The following is a 25,941-nucleotide window of genomic DNA, read 5'->3' on the forward strand; positions in this document are numbered from 1 at the left end:
CTGAAGATTTGGGAGGCTTGATGTTTTCTTAAAGCAGATCCTGTTGTGTAACCTAGTATAAAACATCATTTCCCCTGCCCCATATCTAAGAACTTCAGGAGAAAAATTAGTTGTCTACAAAACGAGGAATGTTTTTCTTTTTCAGAAAACTACTCCCGATGAATTGAAATTGCTTCCAAAGGCTCTTGCTGCTTATACACACCACTTAACAAGTACTTTATGCCCAGACATTAGTGCTGCAATGGTTGGGTACCTCTGTTTGCTTGCCCGGTGTGCTGGATATGAGTTGATGAATGACACGTATCAGGGCTGTCATTATGATGCTCATTCTCTTGTTCAATTTGTGTTGGTTGTCTTCATTTTGATAGTTGATGGATTTGAAATTGACAGTGGATGGGCTGGAGAAAGAGCGTGACTTCTACTTTAGCAAACTGCGGGACATTGAGCTGATCTGCCAGGAGCACGAGAGTGAGAACAGCCCCATCATTTCAGGCATCATTAGCATCCTGTATGCTACAGAGGTCAGTGCACAGTGGGACCCAGCCTTGATCACTATTTTCAGGGAGTTGGAGTTTGGGGCTTTGGTTTATCAATGTCTGAAGCATGAGCCATGTGGTTTGTATGCATGGATAGAGAGAGAACACACTATATAGTTACGATCATCTCACTATTTCTCATTATGTTCTTACAGGAAGGCTTTGCCCCTCCAGAGGATGACGAACTGGAGGAGCAACAACATCCAGAAGATCAGGATGAATATTAGCTGTATGAAAGCACGACTTGGTTTCTCTCTGTCTGGCCATGACAGATCACCCCATGCTCCTCACTTACCATGGACATTTAAGGTTTTGCATTGTACAGCCTCATCCTCCACAGTCACACATTATAACAGGTTTTCTACCGACAAGAGGCCCCCCCATTGGTTTCTGTATGTTGTGCAGAGCCCACAGGAAGCCCAGAGCTACATGGTAAAAATAGGCATCAGTAGGTGGCGAAGATCAGCACTATAAATACCTTGTAGTGGGGCAAAATTCCTAGATTGGTGGCCTGGCTCCTTTTCCTTCTTCTCCTGGTCCATCCCATATACCCCTATTTATTGATTTCAGTTGTCTTGGGTGTGAGTGCTGCAATCCCTTGTATTATATTGAGAGACAAATTCTTTGTATATTTTTCCGTACTGGATTTCACTAGCACTTTGCCTGTCATATTCATGCTGAGCCAAGCTCTGGCACCCCTCCTGGCTTCAGAAAATTTGGGAGCATGTGAGCCTAAAGGCCAAGCTCAGTACTGGAAGCTCGCTCAGTGGGTGGGTGCAGGGGGAGGGGGAAGAGAATGGACTGGAATATTTATTTGGGGGTGGGGGTGGGGATTTTAATAATGCTGCTGAGAATATGAGTTTTCCAGCCACTCTACTTGATATATCAGGTAGGCCCAATAAGAAGAGAATTTACTAGATGGGGGCTTTTTCTTTTTGGGGTTTTATGGGAGATAATTTTGGAACATGGCAGCGCTGTTATTTGGAAAAGAAGCATGAAGGGAACCTCCCCAACAATGTTCTGTTTTCCACAAACGCCACAGGTTACAATTGAGCCTGCTTTTGGGAAGGGCTCAGACATTTGATCTTCACTTATCGTTCTGACCCTACCAAGGTTTAGTTTCATGCTGTTTGGATAAGTTTGCCACACAGACTCTGCCTTGACTCACTCCCTGTTTGCATTGCCTGTTCAATCAGACACTGGTGTGCAAAGCCTGCATCTGTGTTGCATTTTATTTAAAATAAATTTGTGTGGTTAAAATCTGTCCTCATGTGTGTGCCATAACCCCCATTTCCACTTGAATGGATAGATACGGTTGCTGCCAAAAGTTCAGTGCACCATGTCCTGAAGCACCAAACCAATGATGAATTAGATGAGGGGTGTCCAAACTTGGGAACTTTAAGACTTGTGGACTTCAACTCCCAGAATTCCCCAGCCAGCATGGCTGGCTGGGGAATTCTGGGAGTTGAAGTCCACAAGTCTTAAAGTTCCCATGTTTGGACACCCCTGAATTAGATGAACATGGCAATTCTGAGCAGACCAAGAGCCCCTCACTTTGACAGGCTCTTTTCTAGTTTCTTATGAACATTTTTCTTTTTGGTGGCCAAGAAACCGAGGACTACTAGATAGAGAGGGGGGACCCCTCCTTTCCTTTAGAGCTCACTGTGCCTAAATATTATTTGAATAGCATTCTACGTTTACAAGTGCCAATTTGTCTATTGCTTGTAAGAACAGCTCTGACAGCTGCAACATCATGCAATTAAAACTGTGGCCACAGCTTGAAGACTGATGATCATAGAATAAGCAAAAGCCATATTATGAGATGTGTTTAATACCTAAATAAAGGTGAATCATAAGAATAAGCTAGGTACAGGTAGCCCTCGACTTATAACAGTTCACTTAGCGACTGTTCAAAGTTACAACAGCACTGAAAAAAGTGACTTATTACCATTTTTCACACTTACACCGTTGCAGCATTCCCTTGGTCACATTGTCAAAATCCAGATGATTGACAAATGGTTCATATTAATGACAGTTGCAGTGTCCCGAGATACGTAATCATCTTTTGAGACCTTCTAACAAGCAAAGTTAATGGGGAAGCCAGATTCACTTAACAACCATGTTACTAATTTAACAACTGCCGTGATTCACTTAGCAAATGTCACAAAAAGTCATAAAATGGGGCAAAACTCACTTAACAGATATCTCACTTAGGAACAAATTCTGGGCTCAATTTTGGTCATAAATCGAGGACTACATGTAATGCACTCAGGAGCCTAGAGAAATTCCTGTATGGGGACCTTTGAGTCCAAATTTATTATTATTATTATTATGATATAGAGCAGAAAAAAGACATGACAGAGATGCAGAGGAAAAATTATACACACTGTCATAGTTGAATAACATGTTCCCTTTCATAAATCCTTAAATGCAGGATGATTGAATGAAACTCAGTGGTGGAAGTTAAGACAAATTTTATACAGAGCTCAACTGACCTGGAATTTTCTATTAGAAGCTGGAGCAATGGTTTCCCCAATGACTTGCTTTAAAAATAATTTAAATCAATTCAGGGAGAGTAAGGATAAAATACAGCAGTTATGGGATTTGTATAACATTAATCTGAATGTAGAGAGATCCTGGGTAACACACAAGTTTTGTTTGTTTTGTTTTTGTTTTTATTGGATTTATATGCCGCCCTTCTCCCAAAGGACTCAGGGCGGTGTACAACATTAAAAAACACACATCCCGAAAAGTTAAATAGAAATTAAATATATATCCCCCCCAAAAAATCGAATTTATAGAACAATACATTTAAAAAATAAGTTAAAATTAACAGGCCAGGCCGGCTTGCTGGAAAAGCCAACTTTTTAGGGCGCGTCGGAAGGACTGGAGGTCAGGGATTATGCGAAGCTCCGGGGGCAGCTCATTCCAGAGGGAAGGCACTCCCACAGAGAAGGCTCTCCCCCTGGGGGTCACCAACCGACACTGTCTGGCCGACGGCACCCTGAGGAGGCCGACTCTGTGGGATCGTACTGGACGGTGGGAGGCTACTGGTAGCAGTAGGTGGTCTCGCAGGTACCCTGGGCCTAAGCCATGGAGCGCTTTAAAGGTCATAATTAATACCTTGAATTGCACCCGGAAAACAACTGGCAACCAGTGCAGGCCGCCTAAAAGGGGTGTAACATGGGAGCACCTAGGTACCCTCATGACAACCCGCGGGGCTGCATTCTGGACCAGCTGAAGCCTTCGGGTGCTCTTCAAGGGCAACCCCATGTAGAGAGCATTGCAGTAGTCCAGGCGAGAAAGGACGAGGGCATGAGTGACTGTGCACAGAGCATCCCGATCCAGGAAGGGGCGCAACTGACGTACCAGGCGAACCTGGTAAAAGGCCCCCCGGTCACGGCCGTCAGGTGTTCTTCTAAACTAAGCTACGTATCCAGGAGGACTCCCAGATTGCGAGCCTTCTCTGAGGGGGCTAAAATCTCTCCCCCTATCACCAAAGATGGAACAAGGTGTACAAATCGGGATGACGGAAACCACAGCCACTCAGTCTTGGAGGGATTGAGCTTGAGCCTGTTCCTCCCCATCCAGATCCGCACAGCCTCCAGGCATCGGGACATCACGTCAAGGGCATCGTTTGGGTGGTTTGGGGTAGAGATGAAAAGTTGGGTATCATCAGCATATTATATCATCAGCATATAAGTACGGTATTGCACATACGTTGCTTTGAGACTTCCAATACATCTCTGGAGGGTCCCCTTCCCCAGTGAGGGCTCGCTCTTGACTAATTAACCACAGATCTTACCAGTTTTGCTGAACCAAATTGTAATTCTGCAAGTTGGATTTATTATAGAAGAAAGTGATTAGTCAAGCCAAATAGTATCACCCATACAAACTTTTTAATGCACCTTCCTTTAGATCTCTTTGCTCGTACACCTTTACTTGTTTATGCACAGTGCTAAAGGAATTCAACCCTCACTGTTCTTTGGAAGGACAGATATTGAAGCTGAAGCTCAAATACTTTGGCCATCCAATGAGAGGACTCATTGGAAAAGACCCTGATGTTGGAAAAGATGGAAGGAAAAAGGAGAAGGGGCCTACAGAGAATGAGACCGTCATTGATGCAATGAACGTGAATTTGGGCAAACTGGGAGACAGTGGCGGACGGGGAGGCCTGGAGTCTCATGGTCCATCATCGCTAAATCGGACACGCTTTAGTGACTGCACAACAAATGACATGGGAGAGTGGCCCAAGGAAGCGAATCTTGCTTTCATGTCCAGCTTTTTGAAAAAAGAATAGAACTTAGACTAATCTTATACTTAGGTTATTGTCACTTTGAATTTACACTAATCGGTATACATTAAAATGAAAGTTCATTGCATACAGGTCTTAAAGGGTCACTCCCTCCAATACATAAACATAACACTGAATGTCCCAAAGCTGCTTTTTTCAAGAGGCAACTGGATTTCTGGTTTTTCTTTGAAAACATTTCACGTCTCATCCAAGAAGCTTCTTTGGGTTTGACTGGATGGTGGGGAATGGAAGTCAGAGCTGAAGAAGCTTCTTGGATGAAAAGTGAAATGTCTTCAAAGAAAAACCAGAAAGTCCAGTTGCCTCTTGAAAAAAGCACCTTTGGGACAACCACGACCTGGATGACTGAGAATCTCCATAGACATGACAACGAATGATGTAAGGAACGTCAAATAAATGAACAGATATGCCTCGACCAGGACCAGTTAAGACATGAAAATCAAAGGCGAAGCTTCCTTATTCAAAGGCGATGTAGCTCTGTGTCACAGGCCAATGAGTAAGAATGGCTTGGTTGTTTCTTGGATCGTTTTCCGCGGGGATCCAGGCAGAACCGTTCTAATCTGAGTCCAAATCCGGCTTTTTAGGCACCTCCCAAAGCGACAGATTAACAGTTGTAAGGGACTTTATAGGTAATCTAATCCAACCCAACCCCTCAAGCAGGAGACCCTACACCATTTCTGACAAATGGCAGTCTAATGTCTTCTTGAAAGTCTCAAGTGATGAAGCCCCCACAACTTCCAAAGGCAACTTCTGTTCCATGGGTTGTTTTCACTGTCAGAAAGTTCCTTCTAATTTCCAAGTTGAATCTCCTCTTGATCAGTTTCCATCCATTATTCCTTGTCTGGCCTTCAGGTGCTTTGGAAAATAGCTTGACCCTTTCCTCTCTGTGGCAGCCCCTCAAATATTGGAGCAATGCTATCATATCTCCCCTGGTCCTTCTCTTTACTAGTCATGCCTAGTTCCTGTAACTGTTCTTCATGTTTTAGTCTCCAGTCCCCTAGTCATCCTGGTTTCTCTTCTCTGCACTTTGGTTACCAAAACTGGATGCAGTACTCTAGGTGTGTCCTTACTAAGGCTTTATAGAGCGGTATTAGTACCTCACTTGATGTTGATTGAGTCTTCTCTAGCTTTCCTCTGAAAAACCAACGACTTTTATTTATCTGAATTCTCTCGAATGCCGAGACAAGAGACGCTATTAAGTAGCCGGCCCTCCTGCTCCATCCAAGTCGTGCCCACCATCTCCCCCAGTTGGACAGCGTGGCACGAAGCGACTCTGGAAGCAAGGAAGAGACTTCGCGTCCCGCGCTCTCACTGGGAAGGAGGGCGCTCGGGTGTCACGTGCTGGGGGAGGCGGGCGATCTTTAGGACGTGGCACAAGCAACGTTCGCCGCGGAGTCGCGCGGCAGGGGCGCCTCGCCCAATGAGCGTGGCCTGGAGGCTGAAGGGGCGGGGCCGTAACGCGCAAGCGAGGAAAGGCGCGCTGGCCGTCTTTTCCCTCGCGCAGGCGCGCGTCGATGTTCGAAGAAGGCGTAGGAAGCGGGCCAGGGAGGTTGACGATGGCTGCGACGGCGCGTTGGGAGGTGGTGCGGAAGCCTTCCCGCAGGGGAGCGGCCGGTGGTGGTGGTGGCGGCGGCGGCTCCATGGGACGAAAGGCGCTTGGAGATGCCAACGGAGGACGCGGTCTCGCCTCGCCCAGTGAGTGAGGAGGACAGACACACAGTTGAGCCTCCCTATGCAGGGGTAGCCTAGCGTGCAAGTGGCAGGCAGGCAGGCAGGCAGGCAGGCGGGTCGACTACCTTCGCCGGTTACATAGACTCTCGCTTTAGGGATTGTTTTATTCTTCCCAAGGTGGCAGACAAGGGAAAGACTTGTCAGTTTGCAGAAAGGAGTCTGGCCACGTGCTGGAACCTACGTTATACGCTTTTTCCGTGGCTCTTTATTTTTTATTTTTTTATTTTTTTCGTCAAGCACGAATTAGATAACAGATATAAGTATAGACATGATTATGAATACATGAAATGAATACGAATACAAGGGAACAGTAGGACAGGGACGGTAGGCAACAGCCCTCTTAGGAATGGGGTGAGGTCGACAGTAGACAGTCTAAGGTTAAAGTTTTGGGGGTTTGGGGAGGAAACCACAGTGTCAGGTAGTGCATTCCAGGCATTGACCACTCTGTTACTGAAGTCGTATTTTGTGCAATCAAGTTTGGAGCGCTTTACCATAAGTTTGTATCTGTTGTGTGCTTGTGTGCTGTTGTGGTTGAAACTGAAGTATTCATTGACAGGTAGGACATTGTAGCAGATAATTTTATGTGCTATGCTTAGGTTGGATCGAAGACTGCAAAGTTCTAAGGTGTTTAATCTCAGAATTTCAAACCTGGTGACATAAGGTATTCTGTTGCGAGCAGAGGAGTGAAGGACTCTTTGGGGTTTTAAGCCCAGCCCTGGAACAAATTCCCTGCCACCGAACAGACAGGAGGCCTGGAAAGGCAGGGAAGCCAGCAGAGATCTAGACACCCTTCCAGTACCATGTAACACTGTCCTCCCCTCTCATGGTGTGGGTCTTGATGGCATATGACTCTGAAACATTGGATCTTTAGTTGGATGTTCAGAAGCATTTCCCCTCTGTTTAAAATTGGCTACACTTTTTACAGATTTGTTCTTGCTACGTTGAGCCCAATGGTGAGATATTTTGGGATCTGTAGGAGCACATGTAATATACAAGAAGAAACATCGCTCTGTAATAAAAGCACTTTTTCAAAAGCTGGGTCTTTTAGTGATGCAAATAGATTTTATGCAATATTTTTTTAGTCATGTACATGATGCATTTAACAAATTAGATAGTCACCGGAGAAAAATATTTAGATTACATACAAAGTTCATTAACCTTAGGTACCACTTTGTGGTAGTTTATGACTAGTTCATTTTTTTAATGTATTCTGTGTAAATCTAGAAAGTGGATTAATTCTGTAACTGTTAAATGTGTTGTATCAATACAGGCCATTTCAGTAGTCAGGCTTCACATGTCTCTCTTTTATTCCCATAGATCCTCTTGCCACTTCAGAAACTCTCTTTGAACTTGGCTTTGAGAAAACAAAGAAGCATAATAAAGAACAGGTGCCTCCACCACCTGGACGCCAGCAGCAGAAAAAGCAAAACCCTGGAAAAAATGCTAAGAAAGGGACAGCTGGAGACAGCAGACAGAACAAGCAAATCAGAAACCGAACTCTGGAGGATGCATTGAAAGCAGTCAGTGTCATTTTTTTTCCAAAAATTGTCTCCTTTGCATCTTTGTATCATATTGCAAATTAGAGGCTACCTCTGAAACAGAAGGCAATATATTGAAAGTTTATTCTTCATCTAGTAATGTTAGTATCTACAAGTCTTTAATTTCAACTATGTAGAAACAGCAGTAGTTGTCCCAAGAATTATTGAATGCAATTAGTTGTGCAATTTAAGTTGAACTTAACATGCTCTTTTTCTGCAAACGGAAAGTAAATTATTATCTGGAGTTACTGTATGGTTATCACTACTGTATTCCAGCTCAGGGTAACAAGAATTTCAAAAGGACTTTGTAGTGACTTTTCTTTCTCAGACAAATGTTCTTTATTTAGGAAAACTTTAACATTGTGTGTATTTATCTTGTTGTTTTCAGACGAATCCATCCCCAAACTCACTCACCCTTGTTTCTCCATGGAGTAGGTTACATACTTAAGAGCTGTATAGCCTGTATGCCCCACAGCTGTTCGAAAAGTTGACTGTTGTGTATAATTAGGACCAAAGAATATTATTACTAATCACATGAAAGGAAATCATAACTAATTTATCTTGTTATAATAATAACATATACATAAATTGTTCTTTGCCCAATTCTTTTTCTTTTAGCTTTATGCTTGTTATAATTCAGAGCTTTTAATAATATTGTAAATATTCATAGGGATATTTTTTAGCTTTGTTGTACTTCACCCACAGTCAGTTGTTTGTGAGATGGGTATAAATATGACATATAGAGTTAAGTTTAGTTTTTGTTCTTGCCCTGACTTTTTAAAATTATCACCTCCCAATAATATTCAAAGGTCACGTATAGTTCTCATTCCACAAAGCAGTTCTAGTTGCTGCCAGTTTGCATGATAATTTTAACTCCCACCCCATCTGCAAATGAGACTGAGATGAGGTTGACAGTTCTCACTTTTCCAGTTCTTCATTGTACTTTTTATTTATTTATTTCAGCTGGATTTATCAGAACTCCAGAGAGAGCTTGATAAAAGCTTGAACTTGTTCCCAGAGAACCCTTCGGTGTGGGTCAAAGATCTAGCTGGATATTTGAACTACAAGTTGCAGGCTGTGAAGAGTGAGCCCACCCTCAGTCAGCACCCTCATGGTTGGTAGCAGCAAAGGAATAATGTTGCTGTCATTCAAGAATAGGAATACTGTTATTAGAATAAGCATGCATGTACTAGAGGTAGCCATTTAAATTGTTCTACTTGAGGTTTCTGGGAAACAGCAGCTATTCCTTTATTCAGTCAGATCACTTTAAGCTATATGGAGGTATTTTTCATCAGCTTTGTTTGGCTCCCCAGCTCTTAAAAGGACAGCCTGGCCATAATTATTCATGCCTTAGTATACTTGCAATTGAATTATTTTGCCTAGAGGTATACAGAGGAAAGTGGAACACAGAGGTTTTCAAATTGCAGAGGAAAGGAGAGTTGGGTGCGGGAATGCCACTTGGTTCACTCTGTTTATCATGAGCTGCTGGGGCTGTGATATCTGTGCATGGTGACTTGGCTAGGATCTTGTCTGGTTTTACCTTCTTTCAAGAGCAGCTGTTCCTGGGGCTGTTTCATGTGGTTCCGATGATAAATCTGCATGCCCACTCTGGGCGCCTGAATGCCAGCCTTACCCCCCAAAAAGACCCAGGAGGCACTACGCTTCAAAGAGAAAAAAGTGAGATTAAATGGAAGCACTTCCAGAGTGCACACTGGCAGTTTTAATTTGGAAGATACCCCACAGATATATTATTTTGGGGAGTAAGGGCATCTGCTGTAATTGAAGTTAAAATATTGCATAATGTTCATTTTGGCCTCTTTCCTCGTGGTGTGATCCTGTTGAAGTAGCAACTATACTCACAGGTTCTACTGTAATCATCTGTATTGTAACATCCTAGCATCCTCAGGGATGTGCTGCTCTTTTTCAGAAGTGGCCTCCTAATCATACCCCACCTCGGATGCTTGTTTTAAGCAAGTGTGCGGAAATGTTGTGGTAACAGTGCTCTGACCATATGGATGCTGAACTAAAATCTTGATCTTGCTATTATTTATATTTTTGACCGCAGACTATCCCTACTGTCTGGTAAATAAAGAACTAAGGAGCATTATCAAGTCCCTGCTTTTGAAAGCTGGAGATGTCCTGGAACTTTTCTTTGACCATTGTATTTACACAATGTTGCAAGAGTTGGACAAAACTCCTGGTAAGATAATAGTAAAATATGGATCAGCTAATATATCTTGGAATCAAAGTTTCTGTCCTGTGGGCAGAGGGCACTAAGCAAGATTAAGAACAGGGTGATGGTTACTTCTACATATAGGTAATGGCAGGCAGGTGATTTCTTCAAGAACTTTGCATTTTGAAAATCAGTTGTAAAAGAAATGGAAGCATAAAGTTAACTTCCTAACAATGTAATAGAGGAGGAAAGGGCACAGTGAACCTTTTAATTTAAAGGATACTCATTTAGTGATTTTCTGTCTGATAAGCATATGTTGCCAAATGGTAAGCATATGTTGCATTTGAAGAATTCCAGGCAAGATGATTAAACCTTGATTTTATAAAATCTGCAGCCATTTACATCATTTCTGTAATGACATCGTTTTGCAAATGATATAATTTGTTTCAGTTTACATCACTGATTAATGACATGATAACACAGTAAATGTATAATTTTGTCATTTGGTTAATGATATTGTGGAAATGATGTCAGTTTGTCTGCTAAAATGATTGTGCAAATGACATCATTTGCATACTTTTGCCTAATGATGCCATTACAAAAATAATGCAAATTTCCACCATGAAATGTATGGCAGTCCTTCAGATTCGAAGAAGACATGCGGTTCGTCTGTGGACATGGGGGTGGCTCTGCAGTCCCAATCTGGAAGTTCTAACTCTAGCCCAATAGCAGCACTGGAAGTCCATTTTTGCAGTAACTGTGGATGTTATTCCGTAATGCTGATCAGCGTTTTCTCTGACTTTTTAGCAACACCTGTCTTCAAAGCTAGTGAAGCACATGGCTTGCTGGCAGGTTCTGTCAGCAGCTGCAGTATCTAATTCCCTTGGCTGGATGTCACAGTTCCATAGAGTGTCTGTGGTCAACCTCAAGGTTGGGGGGAACTCAACAAATTTGCAGATGACACCAAGCTGATGGGAGAAGCCAACAATCCAAGAGATAGGCACAAGATTCATAAGGACCTTGACAGGCTTGAACACTGGGCCCTATCTAGCAAAATAAAATTCAGTAGTGAGAAAAGTAAGGATTTACACTTAGGTTAAAAACAACCAATATTCTATATTATGGTATAGAATAGATGGTGCCTAGTGGACAATCACTTAAATATCAACCACAAAGATTATTAGGGGATTGGAGACTAAAATATATGAAGAACAGTTGCAGGAATTGGATGTCTAGTTTAATGAAAGGAAGGACTAGGCATGACGTTGTAGCAATGTTCCAATATTGGAGAGGCTGCCGCAAACAAGAGGGAGTCAAAACTATTTTCCAAAGCACCTGAAGGTAGGACAAGAAGCAAGGGATGGAAACTAATCTAGGAGAGAACTAACCTAGAAATAAGGAGAACTTTTCTGGCAGCAAGAACAATTAATCAGTGGAACAGCTTGCCTCCAGAAGTTGTTGATGCTTCATCACTTGAGGTTTTTAAGAGGAGATTGAACAATCATTGTCTGGAATAGTATAGGTTTTCTGGTTGAGCAGTAGGTTGGACTAAAAGACCTCCAAGATCCCTTCCAACACTGTTATTTTGTTAACTAAGATTTCACTCTATTTTCATGGTTATGACAAATTAATGGAGGAAAAGTAATGGCAGAAATAGCATATTTCACATACCTGTATTAGGAAAACAAAATTCACATCCCAAATTCAGACAGATTTTTTTCTGCAAGGCTCAACATGGGTTATAAGGACTTGATGTCCAAGTTAATATATCCTATGTGGCAGTGACCTAATTGCCTTACCTTTCAGGGGAGTCACTGCACAGCTATAGGATCTGCATACAGGCTATATTACTGGACAAACCTAAAGTTGCTACAGCAAACTTGAGCAAGGTAAGTTGACAGAGAGTCTACTCTTCTAAAAGGAAGTTGTGAGTAACATATTCAAGATCATCTCTGTAAAATTGAATAGTGGAAGACTAATTGCACTGTGGTCCATGGAATGCCAAATGGATTAACCATTTTATGTCTGAGAATGGCATGTTGGATGAGACCAGCTATCAAGGAGCCCTGTGAGGCAGAATGCTTTGCATACTTTCTTGCTACAAAGGTTACGTTAAACTATCTTTGCCTTTTCTGTTTCAGTATCTTGAACTGTTGAGATCCCACCAGAATCGACCAGCCAAATGTCTCACCATTATGTGGGCCTTGGGGCAAGCTGGTTTTGCTGACCTTACAGAAGGGCTTAAAGGTGAGAACAGGATTTTATGTTCATTGGGAATGTTTGCTTTTTAATGCCCTGAAATTCATGGCTGCCTTTATAAAGTTTTAATATTTTTCATATGCCATAATTTTACCACTTGCCTTTATGTATTATGAAAATCCTGCTTGCCTACACATTCTTAAAAGTACCTAATGTCGACCGAAATAATAAAAAGCAAAATTGATCATTCAAAAAGAGTCTTGGAATGAAACTTGGAATAATTTTGCATGCTTAATTCAGAGTAAAGAAAAAAAAGATTTTCAAAGAACCTAAACTTGTTTTGTAAGTAACAGCCAAAGAGTAGCATCTGATAAGGAATCTAATAAAGTTGATATTTCTCCAAAGAAGTATTGCTCGTAAACATCTTCCCACACATTGAGTGGGACAATCCTATTAAAGTTTATCAGACGTTAGAATAAATGTGGGAAAGTTTTAAGTGTGCCCTAAGTTTGGCCGACTGAGTCTCATCCCTGGAGCCTCAACTCCGTCAAAAATAGGTACTTCAAGTGCCTATGCTGAAATAGCGCTATGCTCCACTTTCAGCTTTCACAGTGAAAAAAACAGGAAAAAAGTTGGTACCTCAAAAACAGCTGTTTAAAGGCAGGTCAAGCAGTTTAAAACTGTAACTTTTAGAATTATGCTTGCCTATGTTCTTAGGGAGCCTTACGCCCAGCAGGAGAAGTGGGAAGAGCAAAGTTGTTCCCGGCAAGTGATTAAGACCCTGAGAGTGGAGGTTCGTTCTCTGAGCTTGTAGGTTGGTTTCTGAACATTTCATTACCAAGCTAGGTAACATCTTCAGTGAAATTTAGGGAATGTCAGTGTTGGTGATAAGACCTTCTTATGTTCAGCTTTCTTTCTTTGGCAAGTAACCTGCTGAATGTGGATTAAGCAGCTGTCTTTGGAAACAGAATTAATCTATGTCTGGGAGGGAAATTACTTAGGCACATCCCACTGTTTTTTCAGTGGACGGTGCTGAACTCCCTCGGGGAGGAATGGAAAGTTATGAGTGCAACATATTTTCCCCCCTCCCTCCCTCCCCAAAAAAGTACTGTTATGTCCCTTCTCTTCCTAGTGTGGCTTGGCATTATGCTTCCGGTTCTGGGCATCAAAACGCTTTCTCCATATGCCATCAGTTATTTGGATCGGCTGCTGATGTGAGTTCATGTGTAATGGGGAGTGCAGTTATTGGGAAACATTTGTGCATGTTGACTTTGCTATCAGGTTTTTTAATCCTTCCATTTACCATCAGTATCCTAAGGGTTACATTATAATTCATAAATCAGTTTAACTTTCCAAGAGGCTTTGCAAGTAGCAAAATAACTGAAAAACTGTTGCTCCATGTTTCCTTTCCTTTTTTATCTCAAATACAGATTTAAAATAGTGTGTTTGAGCTTTTATCAGTTACATCCACTTGTTTCATTTTCCGCCATGTTTTTGTCTGTTCTGTCACAGTTGAAAGATTTCATAGATAGAAGTGAATCTTTGTGATGCAAAGGGAGGGATACCAGGATACTAAAAGCTCTGATAATTCATCTACCATGTTTCCCCGAAAATAAGACAGGGTCTTATTTTCTTTTGCCCCACGAAATATGGCCTTGGGCTTATTATAGGGGGAGGGCTTATTGTTTTGGGGTTGCTGGGCAGCTGCTCCCTTGCGAACTGGCTCCCGAAGAGCCAGGCAGAGCCTCAGGGGTGAAGCAGCCATGAGGTGACCATGCTCACGAGCAGCCACTCGGCAAATCCCCTCTCCAGCTGGGCAGAGCACCATTCACTGACCTAGGGGATATCCCTAAGGCGCCAATGCACATGGCGCTCTGCCCCAGCTCCCGCGGCTTGGCACATTCGGGATACCGCCTAGGTCAGTGCATGGAGCTCTGCCCGGCTGGAGAGGGGGGTTGCACGAGCGCCTGTTCCGCCCCCGCTGCGCTCCGAGCATAACTTCTTCTCCGGCTTCCAAACTCCAAAACTCAGCTGCCGAGTCTTCCGGCAGCCAGCCCACAACCATAGAGCGCACTCCTAGAGTGGCCGCTGCTGGAAGACTCGGCAGCCGAGTTTTGGAGTTTGGAAGCCGGAAAAGAAGTTATGCTCGGAGTGGGGCGGGGGCGGAACAGGCGCTCACGCTATTCCCCTCTCTCCAGCCAACCCCCCTCTCCAGCCAAGCAACGTGCCAAGCAACGTGAGAGCCTCCCCCCCCGGCTCCCGCGGCTTGGCGCCTTTGGGATACCGTTAGGTCGGTGAGTGGTGCTCTGCCTGGCCGGAGGGGGGTTGTCCAGGGGGCTTATTTTCAGGGGTGGGCTTTTATTTTTGCCCACGCGAAAAATGTGGCAAGGCATTAGTTTCAGGACAGGTCGTATTTTCAGGGAAACACGGTACAGATTACTAAAGCATTTCTGTATATATGTTGTTGGGAATAACTCTGATTATGAGAGAATTTAGATGTGGAAGAAGTATTTGGAATGAGATTTGCATGACGCTGATATCCAGGAATCTGAGAACAGACTAACCATGCTTTCTCTTTGGCAGGATGCATCCTAATTTGACCAAAGGGTTTGGAATGATAGGGCCCAAAGACTTCTTCCCTCTTTTGGATTTTGCATTCATGCCCAACAACTCTTTATCCTCCAGGTATGTCAGCCAAAAGGAGAATCATATGCAATCAATTCACCTCTCCTGTCTTAGAAAATATTGCCATGGGAATGCCCAGATGGAGGAACTGGGATAACAGTGGGGCAGGGACTGGAGACTGGGGCAAATAATTGCTGGGTTAGGACAACATTTGTCCTATGTACAGCAGGAACAGTCATGTATTGCACCAGCCAGCCATACTTGTTATATTATTTATTTAAAGAAAGTTGTTCCTTTGGTAGATAAACAGCCAAAGGAGTAGATGTAAATGTAAGGTAGACGTACAAGCAAAAAGGCCACAATATTTGCACAAATGCAGCCGTAATAAGTAGTTAATAAAAGTAACAAAAAGTAAAAAGGACACCCACCCATCATTTTCTGCAGCCATATGTGTCTGTTTTTTTCCCCTTTTTGATAGTTTTTCCATATCAAGATTAATTATCCCCACTTTCGTTTTTGACATATAGAAATTTTACATATTATTCTTCAGGTGTTTTTTAAAAAATTGCATAATATAGTACAAGCACAAAGGTGGAAGGAGTTGTCAGGTGCGAAATAACACATAATTTATTACTGGTGATTTTATAATCTACCCAGTTCAATAATTTTTACAGTCATTTGTTTCTTTTTGCATTATCCTTACATGAACTGGAGTGCAAAAGGAAACAACAGTCACTGAGTTTGTCCTTTGGCACCTGCCTGTTTTCTTCTCCCTCCTTTTCCTGCCCTTGTTTCTCTTGCACGGGTTTGTTGACAGGTATTTCTATGCCTTAAGACAGTGGAGCACAGTGCCCCAGCACTATTGAACACCATTAATGTAGCCTTAAAAGGGTATTTTTGGAATTCCCCAGCTAAGGGAATACTGGGAGTTGAAGTCCACACCTATTAAAGTTGCCAAGTTTGAGAAACATTCCCTTAGAACAATGGAGGCCATGGCAATTTTCCAACATTCCTTCATGTGAGAGAATGATTGCACCATTGTTGATCACAAAATACTTTTTGGCAGGTTGATGAGCGAGGGAAGGTGCAACAAATGAAGAGTCACTATAACTTCCTTAAGCCCCTGCTATCTGGTTTTTCTTCCTGGTATCCTTGGAAGATGTCTGCAGTAGAAATGCACCTTTCTCATTTTGGGATATGGTTGGACTGATGTAATTTTTTTTTCCAGTCTGCAGGAGCAGCTCCGGCAATTGTATCCCCGCCTGAAAGTGTTGGCCTTTGGCGCTAATCCTGAAACTTCCCTGCATACTTATTTCCCTTCCTTCCTCTCCAGGACCATGCCCAGCTGTCCCAGTGACATGAAGAAAGAGGTGAGGTTGGGAAGGGGATAGGATCAGAAGGAACAAACATAGTGTAATGGGCTGTAACATTTAGCCAACAAATAATCTGCATTAAAAGTGATGCCCAATTAATTAGGGCACAATAGCATGTTACCATGAGCCATGGTGGTGCAGTGGTTAGAATGCAGTACTGCAGGCTATCTCTGCTGACTGCCGACTGCCTGCAATTTGGCAATTCAAATCTTACTAGGCTCAAGGTTGACTTAGCCTTCCATTTTATCCATGTGGGTAAAACCCAGATTGTTGGGGGCAATATGCTGACTCTGTAAACTGCTTAGAGAGGGCTGTAAAGCTCTATAGAGCAGTATATGTCTAAGTGCTATTGCTATTGCTATTAACCGGAAACCCTTCAGTGTTACGTCTCTTCATGCAAGGGGCAATCTTTTGCATGACGGAGTGAACCTGATAAAGAGAAAGTTTGCTGTTTCTGCAGAACCAATTCCATCAGGATTTTCTTCAGGAAGTTCAGAATTGTTGACTTGATCATTTAGATAATCAATTATGTTAGTTCTATTAATGTATTTTTATTACCATTTGATATCTCCCTGCTTCTCTATCAGCTGCATCTGAGTAACTAGTCCTAATTGTTTATAGAACCTAGTTCTGCTTGTATCTGTGGCAAATTAGGAAAGAACAAAACTAAAATAATTTGTGATTTGGTAATAGATGAAATAACTGATATGGTTTGTATGGAGGGAACTTCTTTTGGCATGCTATCTAGCAGTGTAAATGAGCATGGAGACAATCTAATTTTAGTCCATATGAATGACATTATTTGTTCCAGAAATTTTGTCAGAACTCAGCCTTATGCAGTCTGTGAACAATGAATATACTAGGAGTATAACTTCTATAATAGCTACTTCCCTGTCTTGCACACTCTGTGGTTGAGCTAAACTGACCAAACCAAGCTATTAAGGCAAGGTGATTTCCCACTTTGAGCTAGGTTTGCCTGGTGCAGCTAATCCATGCAGTGTGAGAGTTAGCCATGATTCTAGGCCAAACACTATTGATCTTAGCTCTCATGCGTGTTGCTGGTTACATACTTTTCTTTAGCTGTATCTGGAATAATACTCTGCTGTTGAAACCCTCTGGAGTAACCTTATCTTGGACCACTTCTTGGTGAAAGTTGGATTTACACCAGCCCTCTTTACCTGGGTAATAGTTCTTGTGCATTACCCCATTCAAATCAACTCAAGGTGGTTCAGAACAATAAAGTAACAAAAACGACAAAATACAAAAAAGTAACCAAAACAAAGACAAAAATAATTCCAAAATGATCTCAAGAGAACAATCCAAGAGCAAAGCAAACATCACAAACAGAAGAGCATCATATGCTCTCTTGTCAGCTTCTCTAGGTAGGCCAGACCGAGAAATCAATTCCACGAGATGGCTAAAACTATTTTTTTCTTGAGATTGGCTACAATAACAGAATCTTGCAAGTCTAGTTGTATTGTACCTCTTCCCTCTTCTCATGCTTCAGTGAGTTAGGGAAATGTTTTATCTGAACTTCTTATGAACTCTTTTATCTGTTTTGTTGTGACTTAAAATATTTTTCACCTGTCACCCCAATAATAGAATAGTCCACATCATTTTCCTTACTCTATACATCTGGCTAAATGTTTTGGTTTTTTTGTCTTCCCCCTTTTCTAATACTGATAGCAGGACCCAAAGAGGGAGATATTTTATCCCATACAAGCAGTTGACCTCCAGCAGGCTCACATAGATGTTGATGGGGGAGGGAGGGCTGAGTCCAGGAATATTCTGTCTGAGGAGTTGACTTTTCTCCTCTCTTATCACAGTCTGGAAGGGAGGAGGCTGATTTACAGAGGAGAATCCTGACTGCAGCACAGTGTCCCCCATTCCCATCTTTTTAAGGTTTTGAAGATGTATCTATCTTAGTTGGCCTACAATATGTAATTCATTTTTATTTTTATAGCCCACCTTTCATCTACCAGCTCAAGGTAACATAATGTTTCCCCTATTCCCCCCCCCCCCCTGCAAAATAGGTTAGGTTGGGAGATTTGCCCAAATTCACCCAGCAAGCTTTCATTAGATGTGAGTGAATCTTGCTGTCCCTGCTGTTGCTCAAACACCTTCACTACTACATCACCTGGCTTTCATTTTAGTTGAAAAGTGTTTTATTTTAATGTAGATTTTACAGGTTTTAAAATTCATACAGATGGTTATCCCCTCTTTTGAATCAGAAAGAACCTCATGGAGGTTCAAGATAAGCTTACAATATGAAGTGTTTCATTCATTCATTCCGTTCAATTTCTATGGACACCAATCTCAGTCAATGACTCTTAACCTTAAATGAAGTCAAGTTGTTCCAGCCAGACTGTTTTATTTACTCAAGTGGCTTGAGAGTTCAGGGTTGTGATTCTTTAATCACAGTTCATGGGGCAAGCATCTTTTCTTGGTGTGAAGTATTTGCTGTTCTTTTCAAGCTATGACTTTTTTCTTTCACTGGTAAAATCAAATGGCTCTGTGCTTTGCTCCCTTTGTTTCCAAAGAGAGATAGATGTATAAGAATGAGATGCTTGCAAAAATCGCAGGATGCATGCACAAACTCCATAGCTGAGTTCTCCTGATTTTTTTGGATGGATATTTTTTTGCACCCGTACGTTCTGGGCAGGCATTGGAATGGAACTGTTAGACTTGGGAAGATATCTCTGAAGCTCTGATGCATGCATGAGGCTTCCCATGTTAAGGGTAACCCTTTCAAGAAGCAACAGAATAACAGAGTTGGAAGGGACCTTGGAGGACTTCTAGTCCAACCCCCTGCTTAGGCAGGAAACCCTACACCACTTCAGACAAATGATTATCCAACATCTTCTTAAAAACGTCCAGTGTTGGAGCATTCACAACTTCTGGAGGCAAGTTGTTCCACTGATTAATTGTTCTGTCAGAAAATCCCTTCTTAATTCTAGGTTGCTTCTCTCCTTGATTAGTTTCCACACATTGCTTCTTGTCCTACCCTCAGGTGCTTTGGAGAATAGCTTGACTCCCTCATCTTTGTGGCAGCCCCTGAGATATTGGAACACTGCTATCATATCACCCCTAGTTCTTCTTTTCATTAAACTAGACGTGGTCAGTTCCTGCAACCGTTCTTCATATGTTTTAGCCTCCAGTCCCCTAATCATCTTTCTTGCTCTAACGTTAAGATACCCATGTCTTTTTTAATGTCAAAAAGGCAGCGAAGATCATTTCCGTTGAATGGGGAAAGCATGGAGAAACTTGATAAATCAAATCTGCTGTCTTGAAACCTGTAATGTTATGACTGCACTATCACTGCTGTTTGAAAATGCCCAGTGTCTTTAGTTCTCTGAGAATTATTCTGACTTGTCCTGTGCAGCTCCTGAACAGTTTGACCGAGTGCCTCAATCTTGATCCCCTCAGTTTCAATGTGTGGAGACAATTATACATCAAACACCTCCCACAGTCAAGGTAAGAATGAAAAAAGTGCTACTTTGATCACATGAGCAATTAAGCCATGTTGTATTTTGCATGATATAAAGCTAATTTGCCTTAATAAACAATAGATCATCATTCACATATTCAGTGGGGAGGGAGGCAGGGAGGAGATAGGAAAATCCAGTAATCATATTCACATAATACAGTTAGATCTGATTGCTGAATGGATTAGGATAATACACTGCAATGTAAACTAATATGGTGGATTGATTTAACACTGTGTCACAAAATCAAAATTAATCAAGATAAAATCAATCAAATTGTATGGTAAGCAACTGCCAGCTATTAGCCGACTTAATCATTTGTTAAGATGCATAGCAATTTCTTCTTTTTCATATACTGTTGTGAATGGGCCTTTCCTGTTTCCACACTTTTTCTGTTCCAATATCTGAGTTTAGGAGACAGAGTTATTTAAAACACCTCGCTGTTAATATTTTTACTTTGTTTTTTCAGCTTGCTCCTGAATTACCTTTTGGGGACCTGGGGCAAAGCTACAAAAAAGGTTTGTGTCTCTTCCCCCCCCCCCCCCCCCCAAGGAATAGATTTTTCATGTGAGACTAGAGTAAACAGAGTCAGAGAAGGTTAATAAATATCAGGAGAGTATATAGGAAGTTATCTATTTTAACATACCAGGAAGTATTTGTTGAGGCACTAAAATTTAGTATGGTGTTTTATGTATGGCTAAAACAGATTAGAAAAGATATATTCTTTGTAGTTTGTGATTGAACTGTTTGTGCCCACTTGTGAATGTGACTCAGAGACACTAAGATCAAACGAAGTGATGAATCTTGAAAGCTTTATGTAGATGAGCTTTAATGAAAATACATGTTTGTTAATTTGTTTGATAAATCTATCAAATTTATATAGCCTCCCATCTCTCCAAAGGCGACTCAAAGAGGTGCACGGCAATCAAAGACAGCAACATACGTATATTAAAACAACAGATAAAGAAAATATATAAATAAATATTATAAAAAGCAAATAAGCCCTAGGCAAAGGGAGGATTGATTGCTTCTGTACTTTACTGGACTTTTTCTTTCCTAGGTGCGAAAATCTTTGCAGGAAACAGTTCATTCATTCAGTGTCACAAATGAAGAGCTGGCTATGAAAGGACTAAGCAATGTTCAGGATGTAGCAGCTTGTACAGCTGCGTGCAAGGTAATTTATTTGCTTATGGAATGGCACATGAGTTAGCAAACCTACATGGATGCTTATTTGCTTCATTCTGCTTTACAGCACTGCTTCTTTGGTTCTGTCCTTTAGAACCTGCTGCTCAAGATGAAAGCCAGTGGGTTTCGTTGGCCATGGCTGATTTTAATCCTCCTTATAGTTACTGCTGGATTTCTGACATATGATGTCAAGACTCATGGCTCCTTCCAAGGTTAGGATTTGTTTCTGGAGGCATGTGAGGTGGTGCTTCTTTTCTCTCCATAATAAGGCCGAAAAATACATGGGCTTTACTGTAATGGAAATCTTTCCTCCATTGTTTTGTTTTGCAGCTTCTGCCTCTGTACATGTCCTTCGTTCTTCTGGGATCCTGTCTGCAACTGAGCAAGCCTGGAACAAAGTTTCCCATTTCTCTATAAAAGGATACAGGTTGGTAATATGTTTTAGTTGTTTTAGCAAAGGGAGCACTTTAAAAGAGCACCCAGAAGAGATTTGTATTGTATGCAGAACCGCAGACAATTGAGAGATTATTCCAGCTGGCTGGGTGACGCCTTTGAGGGCAATTTCTTTTTCAAGGCAAACCTCATTCCGTCTCCCCTCTCTCCCTACAGCTGGCTAGAAGCAAATGTACCAATCTACTATTCCCAAGTGGCAACAGTGCTCGGACCCAATTTGGAGCTGGCCTGGACCAAGACAAATGAAACGGCTATCTACATCTCTGGGAAGTGCTCTGCTCATTTAGCCTGGCTCAGCAACAACCTCCTTAGGCTCAGTGAATGGGTAAGAATGCTGCTGCTTTCGGCTGCACAGCCAAGCTTGCTTAGGTAGAAGTTGGGAATTAGGAGTTTGAGAAGAGGGGAGAAATGTAGAGTTGTTAATGTCCAGAAGCTCCGAGAATTTCAGAAATTAGGAAGGAAAAGTTGTGGAGACGAAACGGCAAAAGCCACATAGGAGACCAAGGAGGAAGCATCAGGGGCAGCAACGAAGAGTCCATGGCCATGCCTATTCCTGACAGAGAGGAGTTACAACCTTTCATGCTTCCATTCCTTTTGCAAAGGAACATCTTGAAGGGAATGTTGGTGGCTTTGCCCCCTCCCCGCCTCCATGGAATAATTTGCATCTTATGTTACATCTTTCTCTGTTTGATGTCCCCAGAGTGATGGTCGTTGATAATATTGACTGAAAATGATGGGATTTATAGCACTTCTTGTGGACATTAGGTTGTGGTTGATTTGTATTTTGTTACACTGTTGAGGAACATTGGACACAATAACCATCTGTTGTTCGTTGCTCTATGTCATTGGTATATAAATCTAAATAATGGCCTTTGAGAGAGCTTGTTGAACAACAGGAACCTGGAACATGGTCATTTTCAAACCTATCAAGAGACGAGTATTTTAGTAGCATGTTAAGCCAGTGAGGAGCTGATTGATGAGTAGCCAATCCTGTAAACTGCTCAACTGAGCATCTTTATTTTCTCCATAGCTTCAGACACAGCTGCCAGATTCTGTGCTGCATGCTGTTGAGTACCTCAGAGAATTACTGCTGTTCCTCATGCGAAACTGCTTTCTGCCTGCTGTGGACTATATTGCTGGGTCATTGGACGGAGCCTGGAAAATGTGGTTAGCTTTCTGCAAGTATGTATTGTCTATGTGTCTTTGGGCCCCGGGCAGAGCTAAATTTAATTCACTTCGGCATGGTTAGTTGTATGTTTGCTAAAGCTAAATAGGAATACAAGAATATTAAAGTTTGTATGCATATGCTGAAAGAGAACCACGAGGTTCCCCAATTAGAGGACTATCTGCTTAGTGATGCACAAGGCAGACCCTTAATCTATCCCAAAAGAAGCACTGCAATAAGGTAGTTGAGGAGAAACAGCAGATTGATTATAGCTATAATATGACGGTGACTAATGAACTCTGAACGCACTTCATGTGCTCAGGTTCATAAGTTTCTTGTTAAGAGAACTTGAACACAAAGTGTGGATTTAGCTAAATAATCTGGTACCCTGTGCATTCCCATGTTTAATTATTTGAAGTATCCTAGCTTCTAAGGCTAGGAGTTTGCAAAGTTTGGAGATGTATGGGCAGGACCCCAGAAGCTGATTTTAGTTCTCTGAAATCACAATTATTAGAGGTGGCCTTCAGTTTTTCTTTGCATTATTTCCTTGTCATGAGAGGAATAAATGGTGCAAAATGAACATAAAGAAACAGATTTGCATTGCTTACTGTCTCTGTGTCACCAATCTGTTCAGCCATATGGATTAGTAAAGTTGAGCTTCTGGCCTGCTAATTTATCAGGATGGTACACAGACATTCCATATTGGCTTGTAGGCACATAATCTCACTCTGTTTAGCAGAGGAGGTCAACTGATAGTCCTCCAAATGTTAAATTCTCAGTTATTAGTCCTAACTAACATTGCCCATGGTAAAAATAGTTGGGAGATGAAATCTAATGTCATCTAAAAGTCTGCAGATTACCTACCCCCCACCTTTCCTCGTTAATGTAACAACATGTTTCTTTTAATTATAGTACAGAATATCTTAGAAATGAAAGATTTTCTGATTTCAGGTTTAATTAGCATTGGGGTCAGTTAAAAAGGAATTACTTTTAACCATCATTAGGGCCAGTTAAAAAGAAACTGCTCCTTCTCTTGAATGGTTGGCAGTGAGCTTGACATGTTTTCTGGCTAAGGTGGCAAAACGTAGATCACTATTAGAGATCCAGTTTGGTCTAGTGGTTAAGGCTAAACCAGACTAAAGACTAGGACACATTAAAATATGTGATTTAAAAAAAATCTTTAAAAATGCCTTAAGAAAGACTAGAGCTATTTTATCCTTTCCTCTGATCTGGATGAACCAAAACTGTGAAGTATAACTGAGGAGTCAGCTGCTTATACTAAAAAAAGTTACCAAAAATAGTCAATAACTGAAATGCGAGGGCCCAGATTTACTCTCTATTCTAAGGAGGGAACAAGCCATGCTTGCTGCATTCCAGGCAGATTATGATAGGAAGAATAGGAGAGAAGCAACTTAGAACTGAGGAGAAATTTCCTGACAGTTAGAACAATTAATCAGTGGAACAGCTTGCCTCCAGAAGTTGTGAATGCCCCAACACTGGAAGTCTTTAAGAAGATGTTGGATAGCTATCTGTCTGAAACGGTATAGGGTTTCCTGCCTAGGCAGGGGGTTGGACTAGAAGACCTCCAAGGTCCCTTCCAACTCTACTATTGTATTATAATATTGAACTCAATTTTCCTTCAGGCAGAAGTGGATGTTCCAATTATAAAAAGAACACGAATTATGTCAGAAGTTAAGGAAAGCACATGGCAGAAACAGAATTTAATTGCAGCCATTCCAATAGGAAATAGTTATTCTCAATTATCTTGACTGAGTCATGCCTTCTTTTAGGAAAGATTGTGGAACAAAATCTGGCTACTGAGAAGATGACAGGACCAAAGTGTACATTTCTGAGGGAGACTCCCCATCTCTATCTTAAAATATAGTGGGTTTTTTGTATGCTTGCAGCAATCTAAAATACAGATTGTGGAATTCATGGAGCATCTAAATTTCACCTTACTTTCAGTTAAGTCAATATCAGCAGTTATCTCATTTCTTCGAATGGCTCAGGCTACGTCTCTGTAGCCTCCAATCATTTTTTGTTTCTTCTTTTAGTGATGAAGGGTCCTGGACCTGCTTGAAAATTCATCTGACTAACCTCATCCAATCTTCTTGGACATACCTGCAGGATACAACTGTGGCCATTAAGGACTGGGCTGTTTCCATCATCTCTAGGCACTAGCAGTGATCCTAGGCTCAGAAGCTGAAAATGAAGTCTAGGCTACTGTTCTCTGGATGGCTAAAGCAGGATGTACCCAATTTGCTTATTCTTTAGTCTGACCATCAAAACAAAGAACAGCACAACTGTGACTTGTTGCAGAAGCCCAGAGCTTCCCAGACCAGGTGTCTCCAAGCTCCCAATTTGCTGTGCTGTCAGGCTTGTTCTCAGCTGAGCTCTCAGGCAGCTGTTGGTAGGCTGTTTCCTTGATATGACTGCTCCAGGCTACAATGGTAATAACAGTCTTTAAGAGAGCAAGGTGTATCCCAGCAATGGTTTTGGAAAAGCACTTCCTCTTTCAGTAATATCTCAAATAAATTGGTTCCTGGGTGGGTGACTGCCTACCACTTTATACACGGAGCTCTTCCTTTTATTCTTCGCTTTTATCATAAATGTGCCCCCTGAAGTTTTGATCCAGTTGTACAGTCTGGTTCTCGTACTGAATGCCACCTTATTGGTTTACTTCCCATCTTTATTGGATCTGAGATGTTTCTGGTACATTTCCCAAGGTTGTACTATTACCACTTCTCAAAACAATTAATACGTTAATTTCTTTATACCAAAAGCATAGGCTTTCCCCCCAAAATGTGTCTGCCTTACTGTATTGTGGAACAGATAATGCAAACTGGGGTGGGTACTTCACTTTGGAATACACATCTACTGATGTGGAGGGAGTGGGATTTCTCTTCTCTTGGGAACCACATTCCTCTGAGAATAATGTGTAACAGTCTGAAATAGATGGAACTTGAGACCTAGAGATGAACATGAGCGGGCCACTTGTTATCTTCTGACAACACTTAACTTCTGTCTTTGTGTCTCTATCCCCATTCCCAAACAAGACAGATTATTCTTGCAAGAAATCTGGACGAGGTACAGTAAATCATTCAACTGAGGTCTGCATTCTGAGGTGAATGGAGGCTGAGGGCCAGATATTTTTCACCTCCTGGTC

The 25,941-nt window shown here is 41.8% G+C and overlaps 2 protein-coding genes across 6 annotated transcripts in view; both read left to right on the forward strand.

Annotated features, from left to right (window-relative positions):
• Positions 1-1,796, forward strand: part of MAPRE3 (microtubule associated protein RP/EB family member 3) — a 34,452-nt gene extending 32,656 nt beyond the window's left edge. For all 5 annotated transcript variants that reach the window (XM_081941978.1, XM_081941979.1, XM_081941980.1 and 2 more), the window contains 2 exons: positions 369-521; positions 692-1,796. In XM_081941978.1, coding sequence (XP_081798104.1) covers positions 369-521; positions 692-763 — 225 coding nt within the window. In that variant the 3' untranslated portion in view covers positions 764-1,796. The remainder of the gene's footprint in view (positions 1-368; positions 522-691) is intronic.
• A 4,541-nt stretch (positions 1,797-6,337) lies between these two features.
• On the forward strand, positions 6,338-25,344 carry TMEM214 (transmembrane protein 214). Its single transcript, XM_081941187.1, has 17 exons — positions 6,338-6,543; positions 7,897-8,099; positions 9,081-9,231; positions 10,183-10,317; positions 12,097-12,179; positions 12,432-12,537; positions 13,622-13,703; positions 15,073-15,174; positions 16,343-16,484; positions 19,870-19,961; positions 20,442-20,490; positions 21,033-21,146; positions 21,252-21,369; positions 21,488-21,584; positions 21,767-21,935; positions 22,641-22,792; positions 24,830-25,344. Exons 1-17 carry the CDS (start codon positions 6,363-6,365, stop codon positions 24,954-24,956), a joined length of 2,103 nt encoding a protein of 700 aa, XP_081797313.1. The 5' UTR covers positions 6,338-6,362; the 3' UTR covers positions 24,957-25,344.
• Positions 25,345-25,941: the final 597 nt, after the last annotated feature.

The sequence above is a fragment of the Natrix helvetica genome (genome assembly GCF_964273705.1).
Source record: "Natrix helvetica genome assembly, chromosome: 2".
NCBI classification, from domain to species: domain Eukaryota; kingdom Metazoa; phylum Chordata; class Lepidosauria; order Squamata; family Natricidae; genus Natrix; species Natrix helvetica.

Coding starts and splice junctions, on each gene's coding strand:
- TMEM214 (XM_081941187.1), top strand. CDS start 6,363: ATGTTCGAAGAAGGCGTAGGAAGCGGGCCAGGGAGGTTGACGATGGCT. Junction 21,147..21,251: donor CTTGTACAGCTGCGTGCAAG/GTAATTTATTTG, acceptor TCTGTCCTTTAG/AACCTGCTGCTCAAGATGAA. Junction 21,370..21,487: donor GACTCATGGCTCCTTCCAAG/GTTAGGATTTGT, acceptor TTTGTTTTGCAG/CTTCTGCCTCTGTACATGTC.